Genomic DNA, 27,140 nt, shown 5'->3' with positions numbered 1-27,140 from the left:
CTGGTGACGGTTTTAAGCCTTCAACACAACCACGCTTCAAGCAGTAACGAGGAAAGAGGCGATAATGACAGTTACCTTCCTCGATGTCTATTCTCGACAAAACAGCTCTATTTTTAAGTATTATGGACTGAGCGTCCCGTTATGTCTCATTCGGTCGTTTTCTCGCGCTAGCCCGCCGTTAGCTCGCGTTCAACACGGAGCGCTCGCGCAAGAACTGACGAACTCAGCGACTTCATGGAATACATTCAGACACCAGGACTTAAAAACGAAAAGATATCACCACTCACCGTTCAAGAAGATCAAAATGTGCTGGATAGGAACTGAACGCAGCCGGAGAGACTTAAACGGCGTGTTGTAGTCACTGGAGAGCGCGAGCGAGTGGCGGAGCTCTAGTCTCTTCCTCGCGCTGAAGGAGGAGGAGCTCACGAGAGCTGACAGACATTCAGCGCGCACAGTCTCAGGTGACGCATTTAACTTCACATTTCTAGTAATAGGCTACATTGGCTACATGTAATTACATTTACGTGTATTTAAAGAAAAATAAAAAATGTTTAATTTGTTGTGATTATTGTTGTATATTTATATGTGACCCTGGACCACAAAACCAGTCATAAGGGTTTTTTTTTTTAAATTGAGATTTATACATAATCTGAAAGCTGAATAAGTAAGCTTTTGCATTGATGTAGGCTATGGTTTGTTACTACAGGACAATATTTGGCTGAGATATAACTATTTGAAAATCTGGAATCTGAGGGTGCAAAAAAAAAATATATATATATATATATATATATCAAAATATTGACAAAATCGCCTTTAAATTTGTCTAAATTAAGTTCTTAGCAATGCATATTACTAATTAAAAATTAAATTTATATTTTGACTCATACAATGTATTTTTGGCTATTGCTACAAATATACCCCAGCGACTTAAGGTCCAGGGTCACATATGATTTAAAATAATCACTTAAACATTAAGTGTGAACTATAATTCTGTTAGTCCACTATTTTGCAATAAAACATTGCAAAAATTATTTTTTTTAATCTTCTAGGAATTTAAAGCAGAGTAAAAACAAACAAATTGGAGTTTAAATGTTTGCATTTATTTTCTTGCAGTTGGATTACGTGTATATTTTTCAAAACCTATTATAGATTCCCAGGGACCCCAACGTAAAAAGATGCCAACAATGGAAAAATTAAATGTAAAAATAAAAGGACTGCAATACTTGTAAATCATAACTAGTTTTTCAATGCCTGGAAAGCAACAGGGCAGATGTAAAAATATAGTACACAATACTGAAAAACAATCAATGGACTGTCAGTCGCTCACTAGCTGTACAGAGAAAGTTAAGAACAAAACAAACCCTTCAAATACCTGTTGGCAGGATTTTATAAATCCACAGATTTATAACAAATGTAGTTTGCGTATTTGAGGGTGAACGACACTCAGATTGGCCTGAAATAATACATCAGGCACAGTTTGATTTTTTAAAACCGTAATAGTCTAGAGAGAAAAAAAATACACCACAGGGTGAGAACACTAAAAAGACCCCAGCTTTTCTCTCGTTCTCTTTCTGACCACGCAATACTCAGACTCGCACTGTATAAAATAAAAACCAACAAACAAATGTAAAAAGGCGGCAGAATCAATAACTTAAATTCACAATTATAATAACTTAAAGGCATCTAATGTCTTAATCAAAATCAATCTTGTAGACTTGAAAGCAACAGAAAAATTAACAAAACAGTATCAGAAACTGCGAAATTTAAAAAAAAAAAAAAAGAAATACACATACAAAGATTCAGTATGCAAGAGAACAACATTCTGTGCTTGTTTTATGTAACAGTAGAAACAAAGTTCCCCGATTTTAAATGAAAGCAACATCAATTGTCAAAAATTAGAGGGTCATAGGCAGAAAGCCCACAACTACAGTATTCACAATAGATCAAAGTTTACAGAAAGTCTTTACTGTGAATGCAACAGTTTAGATCAAAAATAAAAAAGAACATGAATTTAAGCAATTGGTTGGGTTATTTACAAGATTACATGACTTCTTAGTACAAATATAGAAGTAAAATGAACATTTTCAGATTAAAATATATTTTTTTCATATCGTTATACTCATATTTAACATTTTTTTTCTTTAACTACAGCAAAATACCATTCGGGTCCTTAAGCTCTTCACCCAGAGCAAAGACGTGCCAAGAGAGTCCAAAATGATCACTTATTAAACACTTATGAATTAACATAAAACAAATATTTAGCATGTGAAGAATACAGAGAAAATTACATGGAAAAAAACAATAAAATATTTCCTAAGTCTATGATAGACATAGCTAAGTGCTACAATGAAGCATTATATTCCACAAAAACAAAAAAAAAAAGTTTGTTTGCATCAGGTATCATTAGCCTCGATTTCCATCAGTCTTTTCTAACCGGTGACTACTGTTAAACTGCTGACCAGACCCATCATCCAACACGCATGTGCCACAGAAACTGTCACTTTGACATTAGCTTGAATCATTTAAGGGTTTCCTCTCAAAACACAGGCACATGTAAGTATTTCAGCAGTTTTAAGGAACTCTGTGTGCATTCAATTGAGTGCGAACTGTTTGCTTGTTCTCTGGTGACCTCAAGAGGATGAGGAGCAGAGTGCGATCTGCTGCACTGTTCCCAGGTCGGTCAGGAGCTGTCTGATGCGATGTTTCAGTTGAGGGAGGCGCGCAAGTGGATCTGGAGGTTCCAGTTCACCTGTGTAGTCTAGCCAACTCTCTAGCACTGCATAATGATATCGACATGTTAATAACAAAGAAATCAAGTATATCAATCTGAGATTATGTTTGCAGTTTAAAGATTTGTTTGTAAGTGTCTCACCGTCTAGTTCTCGCTCGATAAGGTCCATTCTGTGCGTCACCTCATCCTGCACTGCTTCAATGTGCTCCAGCAGGTTCAGCTGCCACTGCTGGTGCAGCACAAGGTCAGGGTCAGGCTTTGGGTCAGGGGTCACAGGGTCAGGCTCCTCTTCCTTGATTTCTACCACACAACTCTTTTCCTGCTCTGCGGAAACCAGTCGTTTCATACGGCACTCCAGCTCCTGACAACAGAAACCAATGAGACGCATGTTTGGTGTGTACTGATGTTCTCATGTTTTTGATGATGAAGAATGAAGCATGACAGTAATTCAGTAATCTAAATGTGTCATTAATGAGACATTTGTTTGCAGTCCAAAACAAATTAGTTCAGTTTTTTTTATATGCACAGCAAAACAAAATGCATGAAATATGGTGATCTTCTGTGTGGAAATGTGCACGTTGCAACTATTTGCTGACAGTATAGGCCTGTTTACATCTGGTTATTTTATGCGCTTTCTCTGATCGGATAGCTATCCGAGTGTGAAAATACCAGGTGTAAATGTCCTCCAAAACACTTTTAATATGGATTTAAATCCGATCGCTCAAACCAGTTCAGGAGGACGCATTCCAGACGAAAACTGGACAAGTGTAAATGCATCTGGTTGTTGAAACCACTCCTCCCAAAATGTAAAGATAATAAATGTGAGAGCGTTTTATAGGCTATATGACATGTTATAGTCAGATATGACAGGGATAATGCAACACACATCCCCACAGATGGATATCTGAGTATCTCTTCAAAAAGCTGACGCACAAACTGATACAAATGAAACTGAAAGTAAGCCACAGACACCACACAGAATTATCTTAATTAAAGTATTAAACCTAACATATTTTTAAAGTGCTTATGCCACTCTCGCTTCTGTTGCGGTTTTTGATCTTGAAATTAGCTGATGATAAATAAAATACAGCGCTTATCTGTTGCTTTTGTTGATGTGAATGCCGTTAAATTTGCACATAGCGCAGGAACTGAAGATCTGCTTTATATCAGTTTTGTGGAGACGCATTTATGTGGCCAAGTGTAAATTGAACCGTTTTAACAAATCAGATAGCTATCCGATCACAAAAAAAACGCATGTAGTGACCAGATGTAAACAGGCCCTATGACAGATTTTGAAATTTTGGTTAGAAAACAGACTATGAGCTGATTTGACAACACACAACAAATTGGTTTAAAAACATTAACTATTTTGAAAACACTTTGAAAAAGACCTTGAAGTGCTTTGGCGAGATATCAAACTGATTTGAAAACCAATCTCAAACTGGTATGAAAACAGATTATCAACCAGTATGAAAAAATTTCAAACCATTTTTAAAATCAGACTTTGAACTGTTTTGATGACAGACATCAAGCTGGCTTGAAGACAGATAAATCAACCGTTTTGAAAACAGACTTTGAACTGGTTTAACGAGACATCAAATTGATTTGAAAATAGAACTCAAACTGTTTTGAAAACAGACTAAATTGGTTTGAAAACCCTTCTTGAACTGCTTTGAAAATAGATTATCAACTGGTATGAAAACAGATTTCAAACACATTAAAATCAAACTTTGAACTGATTTGAAACAAGTTCTCAAACTGATTTGAAAACATTTTAATTCTGACAATGTTGCAACATGAATTAGTTCTGTACATTGTGCACTAACAAAACATAACTGAATCTTTAAATGTACACTGGCCAACAAGCTCCTTTCTTGTAGTGTGCATTTGGCAGAAAAGTTAACAAGTTGCATGTAACTTACCTTACTAAAGGAGCGGTCGGCCAGCTGAAGCTTGTGCTGTTCGTGGTCCAGCTGTGTGCCGTACCTCTGCTCGGCCATCTCTAATAGGTCTTCGGTGCTCCTAAGACTGTCCTCCAGCTCAGAACCGCACCGCGTCTCCACCACAAGTCTTCTCTCCACTGCCGGGTAGTACGTACGGGGCTTCTGGTAGCAGTGCTCGCTGCTAATGTACGAGTCCTGGAAAGAACAATGCGTCTCTACAGGCGATGGGACTTCGCTCTTCAATGTCTCAAATTCATTCACTCCCATTTCAGGAGGCGAAGAGGGGAAGGGAGTAGCAATGCCCGAGTCACCTGCCGTCTTCCTCCGTAGGCCGTCTGCAGACTTCCAGGGCTGCCGCCAGAACTTCAGGTCTGGATGGGCTTGTGTCCTAAAAAGGCAGCTTTGATTCATACCTCAATCTTTCATTGCCACGTACTTTATTAATCAAACGGCTGGTCGCATCGAGAGTATTCAAACAGGGGAATTACTTACTGCAAGATGCTCATCTTCAGCTGAAGGCCATTCAGGACCTCAAACACACGGTGGACGTCCCCCAGGAGCTGATGGGCGGTTGCCACTTTCTTACTGTTCTGGTGGGAGTAGTTCTCCTCCAGGAAAGACAAGCCATACATGTGACCGCTGCTCAGCCAGTCTTTATCATACCAGTACCTTTGACTCTGCCTCTGGGCTGCAAACAGAAACATGCATATTTAAAGATTAACACAAAGCCAGACAACAAAATGTATTGAAGTGGTTGTTATATTTTGATCCTTGCTCTTTTTTGCCAACACACACAGACCAGACAGATGAATAACAAAGCTACTATACGCTAAACTGAGATGGTTTGGGGAAGTTCTGGTGTCTCACCTGGTGGGTCTCTGCAGATGTAGCAGCTGTAGCTGTCTGGCACACTGTCCTCATACAGTCCCATACACGTCCCATGCTGCCAGCACAAACACTCATCGCACTGCAGAGAGCACACGAAACATCCTTCAGTCTCCCAGACAATTACTGAACATGTATCACAACATTAAATAATTAATAATTCACAAAATAAGTCAAGTAATTGCACCAGTGCTTAATAGTTTTAAAATCTGTGCACAAATTTTTTGTCATTATACTACATTATACATGATTTTCAGGAAATACAAAATGGACACCATCAACAAATCTTGAACTGCATTAAAGGGATAGGGTTATGCATCATGGTACTGCCATGAAAATGTATCGAAGACAGACACAGAAGAGAAGAAATTGTTGAAGGAAGTCGTTATTTTCGTTTTCTTTGCACATAAAAAGTATTCTTGTAGCTTCGTAAAATTAAGGTTGAACCACTGATGTCGCATGGACTATTTTAACAATGTCCTTGCTACCTTTCTGGGCCTTGAACGTTATAGTTGTGTTGCTGTCTATGGAGAGTCAGAAAGCTCTCGGATTTCATCAAAAATATCTTCATTTGTGTTCCGAAGATGAACGAAGGTCTTACGGGTTTGGAACGACATGAGGGCGAGTAATTAATGACATAATTTTCATTTTTGGGTGAACGCTCTCTTTAAGCTGGATGATTATTGTTCTCTGCAGAGCTCAACATTTACAGCTGTTTTGCATCTTGTATTAACACTGATACTGAACTGAATTGAATCAACATTGATCTGACTTGAGCTGCTGTTCATTACCACAAAAGGCATCAAATTGAAGTTCTGAACTGAATTAACACTGAACTGACCTGAGCAATGATGCTACTGTCTTTTAGAGCTGCTTTACAGTAGAATCTCAATTGACTCCATAGTTGAGTTTCCACACACACATATTTACATACACACAAACTTTAGTAATATTACATTATGTAGATAATATATAATATTGATTATATAATTATAATATATATATATATATATATATATATATATATATATATATATATATATATATACACACACACACAGGTGCTGGTCATATAATTAGAATATCATCAAAAAGTTGATTTATTTCACTAATTCCATTCAAAAAGTGAAACTTGTATATTATATTCATTCATTACACACAGACTGATATATTTCAAATGTTTATTTCTTTTAATTTTGATGATTAGAGCTTACAGCTCATGAAAGTCAAAAATCAGTATCTCAAAATATTAGAATATTTACATTTGAGTTTGAATAAATGACCATCCAATACAGTATAAATTCTGGGTATCTCTTGCTCTTTGAAACCACAATAATGGGGAAGACTGCTGACTTAGCAATGATCCAGAAGACGAACATTGACACCCTCCACAAAGAGGGTAAGTCACAGAAGGTCATTACTGAAAGGTGTGTCTGTTTACAGAGTGCTGTATCAAAGCATATTAAATGCAAAGTTGACTGGAAGGAAGAATTTGGGTAGGAAAAGGTGCACAAGCAACAGGGATGACTGCAAGCTTGAGAATACAGTCAAGCAAAGCCGATTCAAACACTTGGGAGAGCTTCACAAGGAGAGAACTGAAGCTGGAGTCAGTGCATCAAGAGTCACCAAACTCAGACGTCTTCAGGAAAAGGGCTACCAAGCCACTTCTGAACCAGAGACAACGTCAGAAGCATCTTAACTGGGCTGTGGAGAAAAAGAACTGGACTGTTGCTCAGTGGTCCAAAGTCCTCTTTTCAGATGAAAGTAAATTTTACATTTCATTTGGAAATCAAGGTCCCAGAGTCTGAAGGAAGAGTGGAGAGGCACAGAATCCATGTTGCTTGAAGTCCAGTGTGAAGTTTCCACAGTCTGTGATGATTTGGGCTGCCATGTCATCTGCTGGTGTTGGTCCACTGTGTTTTCTGAAGTCCACAGTCAACACAGCCATCTACAAGGAGATTTTAGAGCGCTTCATGCTTCCTTCTGTTGACAAGCTTTATGGAGATGCTGATTTCATTTTCCAGCAGGACTTGGCACCTGCCCACACTGCCAAAGGTACCGAAAGTTGGTTCAATGACCATAGTGTTACTGTGCTTGATTGGCCAGCAAACTCGCCTGACCTGAACCCCATAGAGAATCTATGGGTATTGTCAAGAGGAAGATGAGAGACACCAGACCCAGCAATGCAGATGAGCTGAAGGCCACTATCAGAGCAACCTGGGCTCTCATAACACCTGAGCAGTGCCACAGACTGATCGACTCCATGCCACGCCGCATTGCTGCAGTAATTCAGTAATTAAGCTCTAATCATCAAAATTAAAAGAAATAAACATTTGAAATATATCAGTCTGTGTGTAATGAATGAATATAATATACAAGTTTCACTTTTTGAATGGAATTAGTGAAATAAATCAACTTTTTGATGATATTCTAATTATATGACCAGCACCTGTATACACACACTAATAATGTAATGTATAATAAAATTATTATTCAATTACAGTACAATGAAATACCTGTATATAGAAAAAAATATGTCTGAAAGTTCTAATGTCTGTTCTATAGGCAAATTAATCGTGTTTATGGTCAAAACAGACTTTTTCATTTGAGTTTGGTTTGCCAACAAATGTATCAAATGGAGAAAAAAGAACAGATAGACCAAATACAGAAGACGGTAGTTCACCTGTATCATGAAGTCGTTCTCTTCCTGCACTTCACAAATACAGCGTACGATCTCAGAGCCGTGAGTGACCGTTTCCACACCCTGCTCGGAGAGGGGCATGTTAAGATCCAGCTCAGCGTCAGACTCGTCCTCACTCCATACAGGACTGTCTGAAGACAAATCACTGCTGCTGTCTTCACCTGGAGGAAACAAGAAGACCACAATATACACTAAAGCAGCAGATTTGATCCGTTTTTATAACACAGTCATCCATGCAAAACAATCAGCTACTCTTTTCACACATGCACATGTTAAACACACACAACACTAGAGAGAAAAATCTACAGAGCAGGAATGACTAAACCCATCTGACGGTGACAACTAGTCAAGACATCAAAGCAGGAAGCTGTGAGTTATGAGGACCTGTGCTCTGTGGTACCCACCCTGGCTGAGCATCTTTTCAGGGCAGTGTCCCGTGTAGGATCGGTGTGTGAGGGAGAGGGGCAATTTGTGGGCCGAATTCAGATTGCAGGGGAGAGGCTTTAGGCCAATGCTCTCCTCAGTGCTGTAAAAGTCTGTCAGAGGAGGAAGAGCAGACGCCACACAGGGTTAAAAACAGACCGAGTTGCTCCTCACCGACGAGGCGGCCTGTAGATCTGATTCAGTTCTTGATGTTGTCAAGAGGGATTGGCAACCAAAACGCTCATTGCGTGGGCAGCTCTGTACTTTAGGAGTCTATTAATAACTCAAGACGAATGACACATAGATGTGGTGTCCCAATGCTGACACACTGTGCTGCGATTTAAATGTGTTGAGCGCTTCTTAGAAAACGATTGAGAGTTTCTATATTCAAAATTCAGTAATAAGTTAATTTAATAAATATTGCGTAAAACGAGTGCGTTTCATTTAAAAGAGAGTTTGTACATCATCTTGCATTTACTTTGAGTGGCATGTGGGAGAGGGAGTGGCTCTTGAAAAGGAGTCAAAAGCTGATTGGTTGCTCCCATGAGTGAAATGTCCAATAGGGTTTTTTATTTTTATCTTGAATGGTAAATGAACAAAAAAAACAACAACTTGAAAATGTTCTTTAAAATGTGCATTTAAAACAATAATAGAAACATTTTTATTAATTTATTTAAACACATTTTAAAAATCATAAATTGTTTTAAATATCAATTTATTTTTAATAATTATTTCCTACTATTTTAATATTATTTCCTATACATTTTAAATCATGAATTAAATAAACAGTCTTAAATATGTTCATTAATTTATTTGTTTAAAAACAAAGACAAACAGAGGATCTAAACCACACCAACTAAGAATTAAACATGTAAGAAACTCATTTCATCAATCCAGCTTTAAAGGAATATTTTTTAAAATAACTTAAGTTTAAAAAGCTGGATGGTTTTTAGCATGGCATTAGAAGATATATTTTTTTCATACATTTAAATGCATAACTTGTCATAAATAGTTTATTGTTTATGCCAAACAGAAACCCTAGAGAATTACATCATATCCTGTTGCTCAAATATATTGTCAGGTCCGCAGTAATTTTACATAATTGAGAAATACTTTAGAGAAAGTTTGCAGCTCCAGCAGACAAACAGAGGGGACAGCAGAGAGCCGAAGACACACAGAGACACCATTGCACTAAAATAGCCATCTCACCTGACTTCGACTTCCTTTTCTTCTTCTTCTTTTTCTTCAGTTTGATGCGGAAGAAATCCCTCTGCCGCTTCTCCCTCAGCCTCTCCCGTTCTTTCGCTCCTTCAGATGAGAAAATCAATCTGTATTACTGTCATGGCCTGACTGTGGTAATATGCAGAGGAATCAGTGTGAGCATGTGCACAGAAATGAATGGAATGATCACGATGTTCTGCAATACCTGTTTCCTTGGCAACCCAGTCTCTGTCGTCATGCAGCGAGCGGTTGAAGTGCTGGTTCTCTTTGCTCCTCTCTGCGCCCAGCGTGGCCGAGCGCTGCCGGTGCATGCTGCCAACAGCAGGGGGCGACAGAGCGTGACCTGACTTACTGTCACTCAGAGGAGAAGGAGTATCTGTGGGAGGAAGTTATTTGAACAGACAATTATTAATGCTTTTTTCCCCTGTAATGCATGGGTCCTCAAATCTTTCCCTGGAGGGCCAATCTGCTGCAGAGTTTAGCTCCAACCCTGATCAAACTCACCTACCTGTGATTTTCTAATGATCTTGAAGACTCTGATTAGCATGCTCAAGTGTGTTTGATTAGGGTTAGAACTAAACTCTGCAGGAGTGGGCCAGATTTGAGGATGCCTGTATGTAATGTTTAACATTGCTGTTTCTGCATGTAAATGATTTGCAAAGTTACAAAGCACAAAATCCACTGCAATGGGAGTTATAAACATTTTGCAATTCAGACTTTTCCCCTCAGAATTCAGTTTAAATCTCACAGTTCTGACTTTCACACAATTTGAACAACTGTTGGTCTACATCTCACAATTCACTTTTGTTTCCACAGAACTGAGTTAACAATTCAGACTTTTTTACTTGTAAACGTGCAATTATGACTTTAACTCGCTATTCTGTATTGATCTGTATTCTCTCTGAAAGTTAACATCTTTCAATTGCTCAGAATTCAGAGTCTACATTTCAAAAATAAAAGAGGTAATTGTTTTTTCTTGTAATTTTTAGTTTTTTTATATATTTTTTTTTCTTTCGTCTGAAAATTTACTTATGAACTCATAATTGCAAGTTTACATCTCACAATTCTGTATTTTTATTCTCTGAATTCTGAGTGTGCATCTTGCAATTCTGTTTTTTCCCCACTTTTTATCTCACAATTAAGATTTGTTTTTACTTGTAAACGTAAAAAATTATAATTTTAACTCACATCTTTCAATTTCGCAGAATTCTGAGTTTACATCTCACAGTTCTTTTTTTTTTTTTTTTTTTTGCACCGTGGAATAAAAACAGAGGTAAAAAAAAATAAAAAAAGTTAATTGTGACTTTGTATTTCACAATTGTGACTTTCTTCTTGTAATTTTGAGTTTATATATACATTTTTTTTCTTTCTTCTGAAAATTGTGACAAACTCATTATTGTAAGTCTGCATTTCACAATTCTGTATGCATTTTCTCTGAATTCTGATTTTACATCTCACAGTTCTCACACTGTTTTTCTCGTTTTGCCACAGAAATACACAAATAAATAAAATGTAACTGCGTTGTCTTATTGGGGGCGTTAGGACAACAGTTTTCAACTAAAAATGGAAAAAATGTTATGCATTTCGCATGTATTTCATGCATGTCATTCTCATGACAACGGCATTTTTGGGAGCCTGAAAATGCAAATGTTTGAAAACGGGTTTCAAAGTGCACATTTTTGAAAATGATACCATTATCACCTTAAATGTAAACTACAAAAACGTGAACATTTGATAACAGTGACATCATGTGTACTATAGGTTATGTGCAGTAATTACTGACGTGGCATGAATAATACGTTTTTAGTCATTTTCACGGATTTGTGTGGACAGGAATCGTTTTGAGAATGTTGTCGTCCATACACGAAACTTTTCAAAAAATGCAAACCTTTACATTTTTAGTACATAATTAAATTTTTAGTGTCATGAAACCCTTAAACACATTTTTTGAGATGTTAACATATATGAACAGGTTGCACATCAGTAAAAACAACTTTAGCACTCATTATGTCTATTAAGGTAAAAGTGATTATTTTTTCATTTTTTGAAGCAATTTCATTCTTTCAAAAAGCAAAATTGAGCCCAAGTCACGAAAAGTGACGTATATGCATTAATCTGGAGTGGTGATTGGCTGCCGTGGCTGGAGTGTGCACGTCTACGTCATCAGTTTTCTGAGCTTTTCTCAGTATTATTTATGAGAATTAACTCTAATATGATCCAATCACTGCGCTGTATTATGCATTAAGTCGTCTTACCTCGGAGAATTCAAATCTCATGAAAGAGCTTCACGCTGTCAGTTCATTTCTGTAAACATGACCGTAACAATATTTAATATATGACAACAAGTGGAGCGTGCACGAGAGAGCGATTTCTGCGTGGAACGCCACGATGGGTTTAATAACACTCGCTGCGCGGATCATAGTTCATATCCGAACTCCAAACATGAACTAGCACGTGCACATATCATGTCTTCTTCAAGTAAAAGATGTGCAAATAAGGGCGCTTATACAGCGGCTGATCACGAACGCGATCACGACGGATTATTGTGATACACAGCAAACGATACAGACCGAAAATTCAAAGAAAAGCAAACAGAAAGTAACTCTTTAGTTTCATGACACTTTAAAGAGACTGGAACTAAAACCGAGCATGAGGCAGAGGGTGAAAAGAGGTGCTGCAGCGATGTACAGTATGAGAAAAATGATGTTTTATAACTTTAAATCATGTAAATGCCTCCTAGCAGACCCCCCAAAAATAAGATGATGAACTTGTAAACGAGCATTATATGGGCACGTTAATAATGCTAATGCAAATAAACAGACATAAATACATACAAAATGTCAATGGACTTGACCAGCAACCCAAACACAAACAGCTAAAGTAAATACTGATAGATGAAGTGTGCACTAACGGTGGGAAGACGAGACGGTACGGCGCCTGCGAGGGGTCTCCTGGCTGTTCTGTTTGTCTGTGGCGCGCGTCTGGACGCAGCGAGAGGGGCTTGGGTCGCTCTGTGCGTGATAGTACTTCATGTGGTAGTGCAGCAGAGACGCCTTGCGGAAAGACTTGAGGCAGCCTGCGATCTTGCATTTGAACAGGTTGTGGTCCAGCTCGATGGACAGGATAGGGGGCGGCTGGTTTTTGATGACCCTGTACACTGAGGGAGGAAAAGGGCAATGAGGTCACATACCGGCAGGTTTTTATATATATCGGTGAGAGAGAGTGAAAGCGAGGGTTGTGTACTCACATGGTTCTCTGCTATACTTGTTTGTGGTTGGAAGGTGGATTGTTTGCGGCTGCTTGACTGCTGCAGCTGAGAAAGCAATGCATCAGTTAGCACATCACATATCTGCATAAATGTCCAATTAATAAGATTTGTACATATTCTGAAGAAAATGTGAGTGGTGTGCCTCATGCAAATTTCACTGGCACTGCCGCAACAAATCCCTCATGCTTAGCATGAGAAACAGCAATAATGATTCAGTCTAAGCAAACACATTTGATTATCAAACTGAAACACAGGAGGATGTTTACCGAGATCAGGTGTGGATCCTGCCTCCTCTTTGGGTGCTGCATTTTCTGCAGGACTGGTTAAGCCATCCTTACTTTCTGAAGTCTCCGGGACAGAGTCCGGTTTGATTTGGGATCGACTGTTTCTGTCTATGAGGGGATCAGAGGCACAATGTCCTGTCAGTTGGTTTAATCATCAACTAGTATAAAGAACAGCAGCTGGAACAACAAAAATGAAGGATGGTAAGAGAGTGAACCTGTGCTTGAATTGGTTCTGCTCCTTTTGGACGGTGGCATCTGTCCTGTTGATGCACGTCTCTTCCTCAGTTCTGGGCCAATGGACTTTTCCACATCTTTTCCTGTGAGAGACACAAGCCAAGAAATTGAATCATCAAGTCTGAGTCTAATACACGAGTAAGTCTTTACTGGAAAAAATGACCAAACTACTAAGTTAACTCTTGACATGGTCAAAAATTCATTGCCACCAGCAAAAATAAGTAACTTAGTGGTCATTTTGATATCAGTTATTTTCTGTTGGATGGTATTTGTAAGTTCAGTAAGATTTTTAAAATGTTTTTGTATTAAGTCTCTTATTCTCACCAAGGCTGCATTTATTTGACCAAAAATATAATAAAACTGTTTTCTATTTAAACATTTTAAAATGTAACTACGTTACATTCTTTTAAGGATTCTTTGATGCATAGAAAGTTCAAAAGAACAGCATTTATTTGAAATAGAAATCTTTTGTAACATTATTAAGTAACAACCGAATCTCCACATGTCAAATCAGCAATAAACTGACAACAATGGTATAACAAATTAGCTTCTATAGCTCAAATCATTGGTCCAGGTGATCTGGTGTAAACAAAAACTGACATTTTCTATCAACAAAGCAATTTGCTCTTTTAATTGATACTGTCTCTTGATACTGTCTCTCTATTTGCAACTCTGTCCGTTGGAGTGTGTGCGAGGTTGAATTTAGCTCTTGGAATTGAATCACAACCAAATCAAATATTCAGATGATACACCACCATGTTCCTCCAAACCAAACTCACCATCTGCCACCTTACTCCGTGTCCTTCTGGGCAGACTGGGGCTTTCATCTGTTGCTTCTTCCTTCTCTTTCTTGTCTCCGTCGTTCTGGTCAACGCCATTTTGAAGTGCTTGGGACTCCTCCTGTCCTCCATTCATCTCTTTCTCCTCTGGTTTGTTCGTTTCTCCATTCTCAAGCGGTTCTGTCTTGTTTTCTTCACTGGGCTGTTTTTCGTTGTGCTCAGCAGAACTCGGCTCTGACTCGTTCAATATCTGAGCTGCTGTGCTTTCGCTCTCTCCACCATTCTGGAGAGTTCTGGACTCATCCATCACTGTGGCGTCATCTTCATCCTCCTCCGATTCGCTCTCCCCATCCTGGTCTGACGTGCTGTGTCTCGAACCATTACTTCTGCTGTTGCCGTTCTCCTTGGCCTTCCATTTTTTCCCGTTCTGATCGCCCCGCTTTCGAGTCTGCCGATTGGTCTTGTCATCAGACCTCTGTACATGAAGACAAACTCATTAATGCTGTATTTTAATGGCCTGGTTTAATAATTATTAGAGCGGAGGCAATCATTTCTCGTACCTTGCGGAATGGCTTCACCTTAATCCCCTTCACTGTCTTTATGACTCCATCAAAAAACTTCACTGTGTAGAAACCTGAGACACCACAGAAGCACAGCCATTTGTAATTGACAACACTTCCATAATGTATTGTGTATACATGTAAAATACATAGCTACAAAAAGATGCACTGATATATCGGATATTAAAATGAAATACTATTGTATAAAAACATAATTAAGAACTTTAATCAATTGTTTTAAATGTTACAAGTGAATGTGGGTATCACAACATTACGAAAAACAGACATTTATTTTGAGATTGAGATTCTAAATTCTAATTTTTCATTTAACAGTGTTATTAAATTTGTGTTTTATTAAGTTGAAGTGACAGCAGGTAATGTAAAAATATGTGAAATGAGCAGCACAATTAAATATGCAATGTTAAATATTCATACGCATGTATTACTGTACAAAAGTTTAGGGTTAAGAAATACAGTAAAAAGAGTAATACTGTGAAATATAACTACAATTAAATAATTTTACATGTTTTTATTAGTTATAATAATTTGTTATTTTTATTTTAGAATATTTTTAAAAGTGATTAGTAATTTGAGTCTCACAATCTTTCAGAAATCATTCTAATACGCTGATTTGCTGCTCATGAAACATTTAAACATTTATTATTATGAATGTTGAAAACATTTAGCTACTTAGTATTTTTATGAAAATGGATCAGTGTAATGCATCTTTGCTCAAAAGTATTAATTTCTTCATTAATTATAATTAATTAGAATGATAGTAATTTTAAATATAATTTAATAAATTATATATATTTAAAAACTAATTATATATTATTTATTATATATTATATATATATATATATATATATATATATATATATATATATATATATATATATATATGTGTGTGTGTGTGTGTGTGTGTGTGTGTACACAGGTGCATCTCAAAATTTGAATATCGTGAAAGTATTTTTTTTTTCTTTTTGTAACTTATTTCAAAAAGTGAAACTTTCATATATTCTAGATTAATTACATGTAAAGTAAAACATTTCAAAAGTTTTTTTGTTTTAATTTTGATGATTAGAGCTTACAGCTCATGAAAGTCAAAAATCCAGTATCTCAAAATATTAGAATATTTCCCAAGATCAATAAAAACAAAAAGGATTTGCAAAACAGAAAAGTTCAAGTTCTTTAAAGTATGTTGATTTATGCACTCAATACTTTGTCGGGGCTCCTTTAGCACAAACTCCAGCATCAGTGAGGTGTGGCATGGAAGCAATTAGCCGGTGGCTCTGCTGAGGCACTATTGAGCCGTCAGCTCGTCTGTATTGTTGGATCCACTGTTTCTCATCTTTCTCTCGAAAATATCCCATAGATTCCAAATGGGGTTAAGGTCAGGCATGTTGGCTGGCCAATCAAGCACAGTAATATCATGGTCAGCAAACCACTTGGAAGTGGTTTTGGCACTGTGGGCAGGTGCTAAAGTCCTGCTGGAAAAGGAAATCAGCATCTCCATAAAGCTTGTCAGCAGATGGAAGCATAAAGTGCTCCAAAATCTCCTGGTAGACGGCTGCATTGACTTTAGACTTGATAAAACACAATGGACCAACACCAGCAGACGTCACGGCACCCCAAATCATCACTGACTTCGGAAACTTCACACTGGACTTCAAGCAGCTTGGATTCTGTGCCTCTCCAGTTACTTTTATCTGAAAAGAGGACTTTGGACCACTGAGCAACAGTCCAGTTCTTTTTCTCCTTAGCCCAGGTAAGATGCTTCTGATGTTGTTTCTGTTTTAGAAGTGGCTTGGTAGCCCTTTTCCTGAAGACGTCTGAGCGTGGTGACTCTTGATACACTGACTCCAGCTTCAGTTCACTCCTTGTGAAGCTCTCACAAGTGTTTGTCTCCCTAGCTCTCCTGGCTTTGCTAGACAGTATTCTCAAGCTTACGGTCATCCCTGTTGCTTGTGCACTTTTTCCTACCCAATTTCTTCCTTCCAGTTAGGGCTGGGCGATATGAGCAAAAATTCATATCTCTGTATTTTTTGGCTGATTATACGGTATATACATATATAGCTAGGTATTTTTTATGCTTTTGTAACCATGTAACGTAACGTAACCATAGGCATATATTATGTTAAAAAAAGGGTTAAAATCACATTAACATTGTACTTGAGTGAAAGTACAGAAACTACTGGTCAAATACTACTCCACTACAAGTAAAAGTTGTAAAGACATTTTTACTTAAGTGAAAGTACGGAAGTACATGTTTTTAAAAGTACTTAAGTTTCAAAAGTAAAAAGTAAATGCATTGTTTTACTGTCGCATTGTTGTATATTTACAATACCATATGCCAATAATGCAACCTACTGAATACACTGATTAGCTTGTATTATCTTTGGAATTAAGAGCTTTTATGTTACAAAACATATTGAAATGGAACAACTGAATGAAGATAATCATCTTTATTTTTTTATCTAACACTCCTACAGCTACATTGAACTCATTTTAATACTAGTTTAAAAGTTACAAAGTTCTTTTTCAATGAGATATTGAAGTCTATATGGTTCGTTTTAGGCAAACAAAGCAAACATTGAAAAGAAAACAAACCTTTAATCTCTTCAGAAAACTGGATACTCTCTCAGTATGGCCATGGGTTTGCAGGTTGCGCCAAAGAACCGTCTTTTTGAATTTGTGGTAAAGTGAGGGCAGTCATTTTTGACAGATATATTAGCCTACCGTTTGTATTGCCATAGTTTAACTACAAAAATTAAACTATAGTTACTATAATGAAACTATGGTAAATTTGTGGTTACTGAAGTTACTACAAATAGCATAATTATGGTTACTATAGTGAGATAATAGTAAATTTGTGGATACTGTGATTTTACTGCAAATACCATAGTTATGGTTACTATGGTAAAAACATGGTTAATTTTCCAAAGGGCTTTAATGAGTTAACACATGCCTTTTTAGAGCGCTTTTAGCTGTGCAGTAGCACGGACGTTTACATTAGTTTAGCGGAGAAGATCCCAAGGTTGCCAAATTTGCATAAAAGATATCAGCCAAATGTCCATTCAAAGCTAGGCGGAAAATTGCACAACACTTGGCAACACAGGAAGGTCCTGGCAGATCGCAGGCCGGATTTTCGCAGAAAAAAAGGGTTCAGTGAATCTGAAAATGCACTCATTGTAAAAACTGCTACATATAACGACTTTCTACTTGGGGACATTGATATAAATGTAGTTGAGTAAAAAGTACAATATTTGTCTTTCAAATGTAGTGAAGTTAAAGTCGCAAGTTTCCAGAAAAAAATAATACTCGAGTAAAGTACAGATACTCAAAAAGTGTACTTAAGTACAATACTCAAGTAAATTTACTTCGTTACTGTCCACCTCTGAACATTGTAACACTGCAATCTAAAAACTAAAATAATGCTTTTAAAGCAGAAGTTAAATTTACCAAACTAAAAATGAAAATAATAAAAAAAGCACAGACTAATTGAGTAAAAAGGTTGTTTTGATTACATTTAGATTTTACATTTATGCATTTAGCAGACGCTTTTATCCAAAGCGACTTACATTGCATTCAAGTTACAGTTTTTACATTTTATCAGCTCTGATTACTCCATTACACCCCATTTGGTCACTTTACAGTTAGTGCTATCATACAGCCTACACTTACTTGTAGGTTTAAAATTCTACATGTCACATTTATTGTTTATTAACTACAAGTATTTCATCAAAATTTATATTTTAGTCAGAATTTATGATTACATTGCATTACTATTACATTGCTATAGGCTTCTAGATCTTACTAGTTTTTTTTAAAGCCCTTCATATAAAGTTTGTCACGTTTAGAACCAATTGTATTATGCACTTTATCCGCAGCAGCTCAGTCTGTGTCCTCTGCTATATTTTTCAGATGCGCTCGTTTCAAACTGTAATGTTATATTGATATAAACGGTATTGCCTTATATCGTATCGCTTATAAAGAATATATCGATATATCGTAAAAACTCGATATACCGCCCAGCCCTACTTCCAGTCAACTTTGCACTCAATATGCTTTGATACAGCACTCTGTACTGTAGGGGTAGCCATTTAATGAAACTCAAATGTAAACATTCAAATATTTTGAGATACTGAATTTTTGACTTTCATGAGCTGTAAGCTCTAATCATCAATATTAAAACAAAAATTTTTTTGAAATGTTTTACTTTACATGTAATGAATCTAGAATATGTGAAAGTTTCACTTTTTGAAATAAGCTACAAAAAAAAAAAAATATTGTTTTTCACAATATTCAAATTTGGTTTTTTGATGAACCTGTGTGTGTGTGTGTGTGTGTATACACACACATACATATATATATATATATTTTTTTTTTTTTTTTAACATCAGCCAAAAACAATGGTACACTATTATGTTTCGGCTGCCAGTTTACTCTGGACCATTCAGAAGATAAACTGAGCATTAATGATGTGAGTGTTGCGAGTACACACCATCTTTATCCCGGGACAGGATCTTAGCAGGGTAGTAACGACAGTCTGACCAGCTGGCAAGAACTTTCTGGTTGACATGAAAGCCCTGAGAAAACAAACGCATCTATATATATATATATATATATAAAATCATGCAACATTATGAGTCAGAGTACAACTTTGCCCATGCAGACTGTGAGTGACTCAGCACAATTTGACAGGAAGTGCTTACTGGAGCGCTCTGCCGTACAGGGAGACCTTGTTTCCTCAGCTGGATTCGTTCCACAGGTCTGAGGTATGGACTGCTCCAGTCAAACCATTCATCATAACGGTGACTCCACTGCCTGTAGTGAATCAAAACCTTCTCGTCTTCATAGTCGATCTTCTCAATGCTAGCTGCATACCTGACAACACAAAACAAGAGTTATTTCAGATTAGTTACAGATTACATCTGGGTCTCTAAAGGTTGAAAAATGTTTGAAGGGAGAATAAATCAATAAATCATTAAAAACTCAGTTGGAAAAGCACAAAATTTGTGGAACAGGATTTAAAATGCTAAATTTAGAACTTTTTCAAAAATATTGGAATGCAACAGAACTAGTGGCATCAGCGCCAGTGAAGCATCTGAATTTCAATCAGGCCGAGTGAATGAACGGATGGAAGAACGGAAGCAGAGGAAAGACACTGACCAGTTCTTCAGACTGTCCCTCGCCTCCAGCTGCGCTCCCACCTCGAACGTGATCCCACGCCTGTGAGGAGGGCTCTTTGTCATGCTGGTCACACACTCACACACCAACCTATCAAACCAGAGAAACACATCATGGGGTCAGAGGTTAAGGATGCTACGGATGTCATGGACGGCACAACCTAACCAAGGAGCTCATAAACAAACAGTACACTATATTATAATAGAGACCTTTTCCATCACTTTTCCCCAACAATTTGATTAGACTTTTCAAAGATGACTTATTTCAAAGCTTATCTTTTTCCCAATACAAATTTTCATTAGTGCCAGATTTCAGATGTGCATTGGTGATCTACTTTTTCTAAATGTCCTAAAAAAATATAATTTCAATGAATGACTGAACTTTTGGGTGATTGGAACTGTCATTTTTCACCACCAAAAAAAAAAGCTGGCATGAGAAATCACAGTTCAGATAATATTGTTCATAAAATAAAATTGCATATTGATATCGGATCTCTGCTATTTAGGGTGTAATGTATTCTCTAATTCATGTGCTCTATTGTTTATGCTTCAATCAATTTCAATAATCAATACAGATTTCTTGTCATCAGCCAATATGTTGACTGATGACTGACATATGCCACAGATCTCAAACATATGGGTTACATGAGCTCTCTTACATTTGTGACCCTGGACCACAAAACCAGTCTTAAGTCGCTGGGGTATATTTTTAGCAATAGCCAAATTGCTATTGCATTGTATGGGTCAAAATTATCCATTTTTATTTTATGCCAAAAATCATTAGGATATTAAGTAAAGATCATGTTCCATGAAAATATTTAGCGAATTTCCTACCATAAATATATCAAAACTTAATTTTTGATCAGTAATATGCATAGCTAAGAACTTCATTTAGACAACTTTAAAGGTGATTTTCTCAGTTTTGTTTTTTTTGGGTTTTTTTTTTTTTTTGCACCCTCAGATTCCAGATTTTCAAATAGTTATTGTATCTCGGCCAAATATTGTCCTAACATAACCATACATCTATGGAAAGCTTATTTATTCAGCATTCAGATGATATAGAAATCCCAATTTCGAAAAATTGACACTTATGACCGGTTTTGTGGTCAAGGGTCACATTTAGTCATTTAGCAGTAGTGCTGTGTTCGATACGACGATGTAGCTGTCTCTGTATCGATACTGTGGCACGTGCGCTGCAGTGGACCGCACTTAATTTAAATACAAGTACACCGTTTAAAATAGAGTAGAAAAGCGCAAGGTTTCTAAAAAATTATGAATAGAGCATAATATATAGGCAACAACAAGGTTTAATCTGGCCGCAGAGGAAAACAACTGGGTTGCCTGATGCAAATAGACGCTTCCCAGTTGCGCAATACGGAAATATCTGCTAAATGTGTTACTTATCTTTGTCAACCTGGCAACCATGTGCACGCGTGTCAGAATCTCTCAGCTCAGGTTCGAATCCCGGGTGAAGCATGTATATAATTATAATAAATACTTAAAAGTTGTGTTTTTATTGTTCTGTTCTTGTAATGTGTTGTAACATCTCTCTGACAACCACTAGCGTATCCAGAAATGTTTAAGTGGGGTGGGCCTACATAAAACTGGGTGGGTCAGGTTTGTATATGAAAACTGCATGTCAAATTGCCAACAAAAAAATAGAGCACCAAGGTTCATTACACAGTACTTCTAAAGCATGCATTAACATTAGTAATTTGTTATACTAATGTTCATTTCAAAATTTACTAATAGGACGTTATTAAAATTAAAAGTTGTATCTGTTAACATTTGCCTGAGCTGGTTAACAAAGATGAATAAACATGGTAACAAACTTATTGCTAATGTTAGTTAATGCATTAACTAACGTTAACTAAAGGAAGTTTATTAAAAAGCATTACATCAGTGTGAAACAATGGGGCTTCGCTGATGATTTCATAATCAAACGTCTGTCAGTTCACGCGCATCGAGGACCGCAGAAATGTGCGCAGCTGCAAAGTTTGTTGTGGCGACCAGGATCTAGCACAATGTTTATGTGTTTCTTTCCACAAAGGACGCATCTGTTTAGTGGATCAAACACTGTACCTATGCTAATATGATGTTTCAAACACACTTGGTTCAGAGGTTTCCGATCGATAAATCCAGCACCCTCAGGTGGTCTGTCGGGTTTCATTTGTAGACGGTCCGGATTTATTGCTAAGACTTTTACTTTTTAAAAGAATTGATCTGATTTATGTTTGCTTCACTGGGCTACTTTCAAATTTAACTTCACAAACGCGCACATTTTACTATTATATCCGTACGTCGTGAACATAGGTCGTAAACATAACATTGTGGGTGGGACTAACAGAAACTGACGAATCATCATTTTGACAAGCATATGATGCACCTATACGAAGAGCGAAAACGACTTGTAATTGACCATGAAAACAAGCGTTTAATATTGTTAATAAATAAAGTTGCAGTGAAATAAGAAGTTTATTAATATCGTTTAATAAATTACATCCATTTGGAAAATTACAAACTTCTTATTGGGTGGGCCACAGATGAAAGTGGGTGGGCCCGGGCCCGGGACTGCTGACAACTGAATGAACTCTTTGTGAATATGTTATTTTGGTCATGCAAAAATAAACATTAATAAAAGACATCAAGCCACAACTTTTTTTGTTTTGGTTTTTTACATATAAAGATTTTTATTTAAATATATTAATTATTCTGTTGCATTAACTCCACTTTTGTACTTTGCGGGAGTTAAGACAGGTGTGCGATTGTCTGGTTTGTTCCCGACCTTGTCGATCAAAAGCAGATTCGGGTCTCGAAACGCTTTGATTCGCATTAGTCACGTGACATGAGTGTTTCGGATCACACATCTGCGATTCGCGTCAGCCATCCCTAGGATAAACACGCTTGCTTCACTTCGATAGTCTATTATCATAAAAGTGCAATCAAGTGTTCATTTATGAGAGAGAGAGAGAGAGAGATGCTGTGTATGTATGAATTATCACCGTAGTGAAGCTATGGCTTTAATTCCTTTAGAAACGATGTTACCAGCTCCTTGAGAAAGATAATGTAGCTCTTGAGCGATTAAGCTATTTTATTGATAAAATAGCGGCGCAGCGCTAAAAAGTTTGTTCCTGAATGTCTGTGCGCGTGCGCAGCGTGATCTGTGTGAGTGAGCGTGTGCGCGCGTGATACAGTGAAGACAGCACATTTAGTTTAGAACGCCTCTCATTTTTATTTATTTATTTATTTATTTAATGTAGAGAGTGCGTTAATTTGTGCAATGATAACCTACCAGCAATGTTAAGATGATTTTTAATATATATTAATATGAGTGCATTACAATATAAATTTATTAGAACAAGTAGGCCTACATTATTATTTATGGGCTTAAAAACAAGATGCAAACAATCAGAATATTGTACCTGGTGGGGAGTGCCCAATGTAATCATTAAACATATGCCATTATCTATATTGTACTGTGGTACAGTTATAGAGGCCCTTCATAACGCAGAGGTTAACTGCCTGCTCTGCCAATAGTTAGCAATGGCCCTATAGTATGCAGTGTTTAATAAACAGCTGCTTTACCAAATTCTTCTGAGGTGAAATTCAGTGCAGTCCTGTACCGTATCGTGACTTTGCTGGTGATACACAGCCCTATTTAGCAGATGCTTTTATCCAAAGCGATTTACAAATGAGGACAATAGAAGCAATCAAAACCAACAAAAGAGCAATAATATGCAATATTTAGCACATCTCTCATGCTGATTTGTTTACAGCATGCATGATTCTTTTGCTTCAGCGTGATTTATGTCATGCTCAAAAAACAACAACACTCAGGAAGTGATTATCAGCCTGTTCTTAACAGCGATCGATCTGAAGCAACTCTAAATGTGTGTGTGTGTGTGTTTTTTTAAGTTTGTTGATCAAAACCACACAATACAAAACATGGTTTTAAAACAATTATTCATAAATTATACAACCCCTGAACAGCAGAAGGATTCATAAACAGTAATTATGCAAAGACCTCCTAATCATGGGTCTAAATGATTACTGACTGTCCATCGAGCTCATTCACGAAGAACGGATCATTAAATCATCAAAAAACTACACATTACAACAAGTCATAAACAAAACCGTCATTCACACAATAACCACAGAAAACTGACCACAGAAGAGGAAAAACAGGTTATGTAAAAATAAGGACAAACAAGATATATTTAAGTACACCGAGTCAAACTCACCACATTCATTAACCTGCTCATTCAAACCAACAGCAAACTTGTTTTGTAATATGGCCTAATATTTTGACATTATATGTATATTTGATTTGTCATTGTATGATTGTAATTATTACTAGTGCTGTCAAACGATTAATCGCATCCAAAATAAACGTTTTTGTTTACATAATATATGTATATATAAACACACACACATACAGTATATATTTTGAAAATATTTACATGTATATAAATTTATATTTATATTATAAATATTTTATATATAAACAACATTTTTCTTAAATATATACATGCGTTTGTATTTATATATACATAATAAATATACACAGTACGCACTCATATATTATGTAAACAAAAACTTTTATTTTGGATGTGATTAATCATTTGACAGCACTAATTATTACAAAGTCATTTAGATGTAGTTTAATAGTATGGTGCCACTATTACTCATATTGCATGATGATAAATACATTAATAAAAACAATAACAATGTCTTAGCCTTCGGGAAGTAATAAATTACATAATTGTTGTTCAGCAAGACACTATAATAATAATAATAATAATAATAATAATAAAATGCATACTAATTATTTTATTCATATTTTGTCTGATAATAACCCACATGTAGAAGCTGTGCTAGCTTTCATCTTGTAACGGTGTTAAAAATAAACACTCTGCCATCGATAAGAATATTATCAGATAAGATGTGCAGGGGGAAAACAACAGACATTTAGTTTACAGCAATTAACATTTTCATAACACTGCTTCCCCATCTCAGCAGCGACGCGGTTAATAATGCATTTTAGAATAATTAAAGTGCATTAAGTAATATTAGGAAACGACGTGAGGGTGAGGAGGTGATGGCATAATTCATTTTTGTGAGTCCCTTTAAGCACTTTCCCAAAGCTGGTAGAGTGAGGAAAAACATTGAAATCTAAATGAGATAATTTTGCTAGTCTGGGGAGTGGAAAAAGGCAAAGGAAACTTGATGCATCATAGATCCAGGATGATTACCCAGGAAAGACTGACATCATTTGCACTAAAATCCACCGTTCTTCATCATTAATGATGATCTTCATCATCACATGAGAGACTGCTGTGTCATCACACACAAGTTTCATAACTGACTCTCGCGCGCTTAATCCAACGCGCAGCGCGCGCAAGCGCCGGGCTCGTGTCCGTCCTCGTGGACAGACACGTTCCTACAGGGAGCATACATTTTAAATACGTCATAATCGCGGGAAACCGGCACATTTGGTTAAATCAATGCATTCACAAACCCCACAGCTCTTCCACTTAACGGTCACGTATATCTGCATGCGCTCGAGCGCTGCCTGACGCAAATGGCGCGCAATACGTTTCTTCCTCGTTGTTTACATATCAGGCCAGCGGCTCATTTTTACATGCCTGTCATAACAAGTCGCAATCAGTACATCAAACGACGGTGACTGAAGAGAAACGGTTTTTTTGGGAACGAGGAGGGAAATATCAGCGCAAATATCAAAGAAATCAGGCGTTTGACTTTTCCTCCACTTCGCATGCGAAGAAAACGTGGGTGCAACGTTGTCTGCGAACTTGACGCTCGCTGCTGTGTTTAGTTTAAGACAGCAGGCGAACAAAACCGCTATGCGATACGAACTGCATTACACAACAACGAGTCAGGCCCTCAAAATAAAGTTTAAGTAATTTGCTTGGCATTTTAATTTGCTGTTTTGACATTACATTGTTCAGTCGCCGACAACGATGCGCAACAACAGCAAACCATTTGATTGGGTCAGAACCCTGACTGACGCGAACTCCAGCGTTCTGATTGGTTCGCGCACCTGTCATTCAAACTCTGACGCTCAGCGGCCTCCGCTCGGCCTACTCCTTGCTGCATGGGACTACCGTAATTACGAGGCGAACAAAAGTCTCCCAGCTATTTTAGAAGCCTAAACGCGCATTTATCGCGATCTGCTTAATATACATGACCAGAGCTGCCGACACAGTCCATTAATGCACTATTTGACAAAATCACTTTCACGGGTCCCATTAGCATCAAACAGTGGAACACATGCATGGAGGCAAGTTTCGTTTTAACAGCATCATCTCATAAAAATTATAAATTTCACAATTACAACAAATAAAACGTCCAAGACAGCTACTTAGTATTTTGCAATAGATAATCACAGCGCCGTTTACCTTTATTGCTGATAAATGTACTCCGACACCGAAGAAAGCAAGTCCAAATGCGCGAGGAGTGCTTAAGTCGCATGCTTCGAGAGCGCATCCACGCAGTTTGTTTTCTCCGGCGCGAGCAGCCAGGCCGGTGTCCGCGAGGTGGAGTCTGTCTGCGCATGCGCGCAGCGATTTTTGTTTGCTCCCCGTTGGTTTATTCCTCATTTAATGGAGATTTTCCTGCGTCGTCTTCTCGTTTTACACGCTTCCCGTCAAAAGGTCACGGAATAGTTTAGGCCTGCAGTACAGAAGCTGTATTCTTGAAAGTTATGCGAAATTCACAGCAGTTCTCTGAAGATAGCTGTCGCTGTTATTAGACAAAGGCAGGTATCTTCCCTGACACGAGTTAAATAATGTGTTCAATAATAAAAAATAATTTATTTTGTACTCTAATCACGAGACAACATTGATCATGAATAATAGTGTAGACTAACATGTTTATGCCTTATTTTATTTACACGTATTTA

At 37.1% G+C, this 27,140-nt stretch overlaps 2 protein-coding genes across 5 annotated transcripts in view; both read right to left on the bottom strand.

The window, feature by feature from the left end:
• The window catches only part of ndrg3b (ndrg family member 3b), a 63,210-nt gene extending 62,766 nt beyond the window's left edge, over positions 1 to 444 (bottom strand). For 2 of the 3 annotated variants that reach the window (XM_058762877.1, XM_058762879.1), the window contains exon 1: positions 288 to 444. The gene's annotated coding sequence lies outside the window, so the exon portion shown is untranslated. The remainder of the gene's footprint in view (positions 1 to 287) is intronic. The other variant, XM_058762878.1, reaches the window with a different exon arrangement.
• Positions 445 to 1,078: 634 nt separating this feature from the next.
• On the bottom strand, positions 1,079 to 26,809 carry phf20b (PHD finger protein 20, b). 2 transcript variants are annotated; one of them, XM_058764359.1, is made up of 19 exons: positions 26,638 to 26,809; positions 20,202 to 20,309; positions 19,745 to 19,916; positions 19,534 to 19,618; positions 15,030 to 15,103; positions 14,470 to 14,944; positions 13,672 to 13,773; positions 13,439 to 13,564; positions 13,152 to 13,217; positions 12,816 to 13,061; positions 10,110 to 10,280; positions 9,893 to 9,991; positions 8,665 to 8,796; positions 8,243 to 8,421; positions 5,542 to 5,641; positions 5,167 to 5,362; positions 4,654 to 5,062; positions 2,873 to 3,092; positions 1,079 to 2,776 (listed from the first exon to the last, which is right to left on the bottom strand). In XM_058764359.1, the coding sequence occupies exons 2-19, from the start codon at positions 20,282 to 20,284 to the stop codon at positions 2,631 to 2,633; spliced, it is 3,081 nt and encodes a 1,026-aa protein (XP_058620342.1). In that variant the 5' UTR covers positions 20,285 to 20,309; positions 26,638 to 26,809; the 3' UTR covers positions 1,079 to 2,630. The 2 variants fall into 2 exon arrangements, with proteins under 2 accessions (XP_058620342.1, XP_058620343.1); XM_058764360.1 differs by lacking the exon at positions 8,665 to 8,796 and having other exon boundaries at positions 26,638 to 26,805.
• Positions 26,810 to 27,140: the final 331 nt, after the last annotated feature.

The sequence above is a fragment of the Onychostoma macrolepis genome, chromosome 23 (genome assembly GCF_012432095.1).
Source record: "Onychostoma macrolepis isolate SWU-2019 chromosome 23, ASM1243209v1, whole genome shotgun sequence".
Classification (NCBI taxonomy): domain Eukaryota; kingdom Metazoa; phylum Chordata; class Actinopteri; order Cypriniformes; family Cyprinidae; genus Onychostoma; species Onychostoma macrolepis.
Note: the sequence above shows the minus strand (reverse complement) of the source record. Positions and strands in the feature narration are given on the sequence as shown.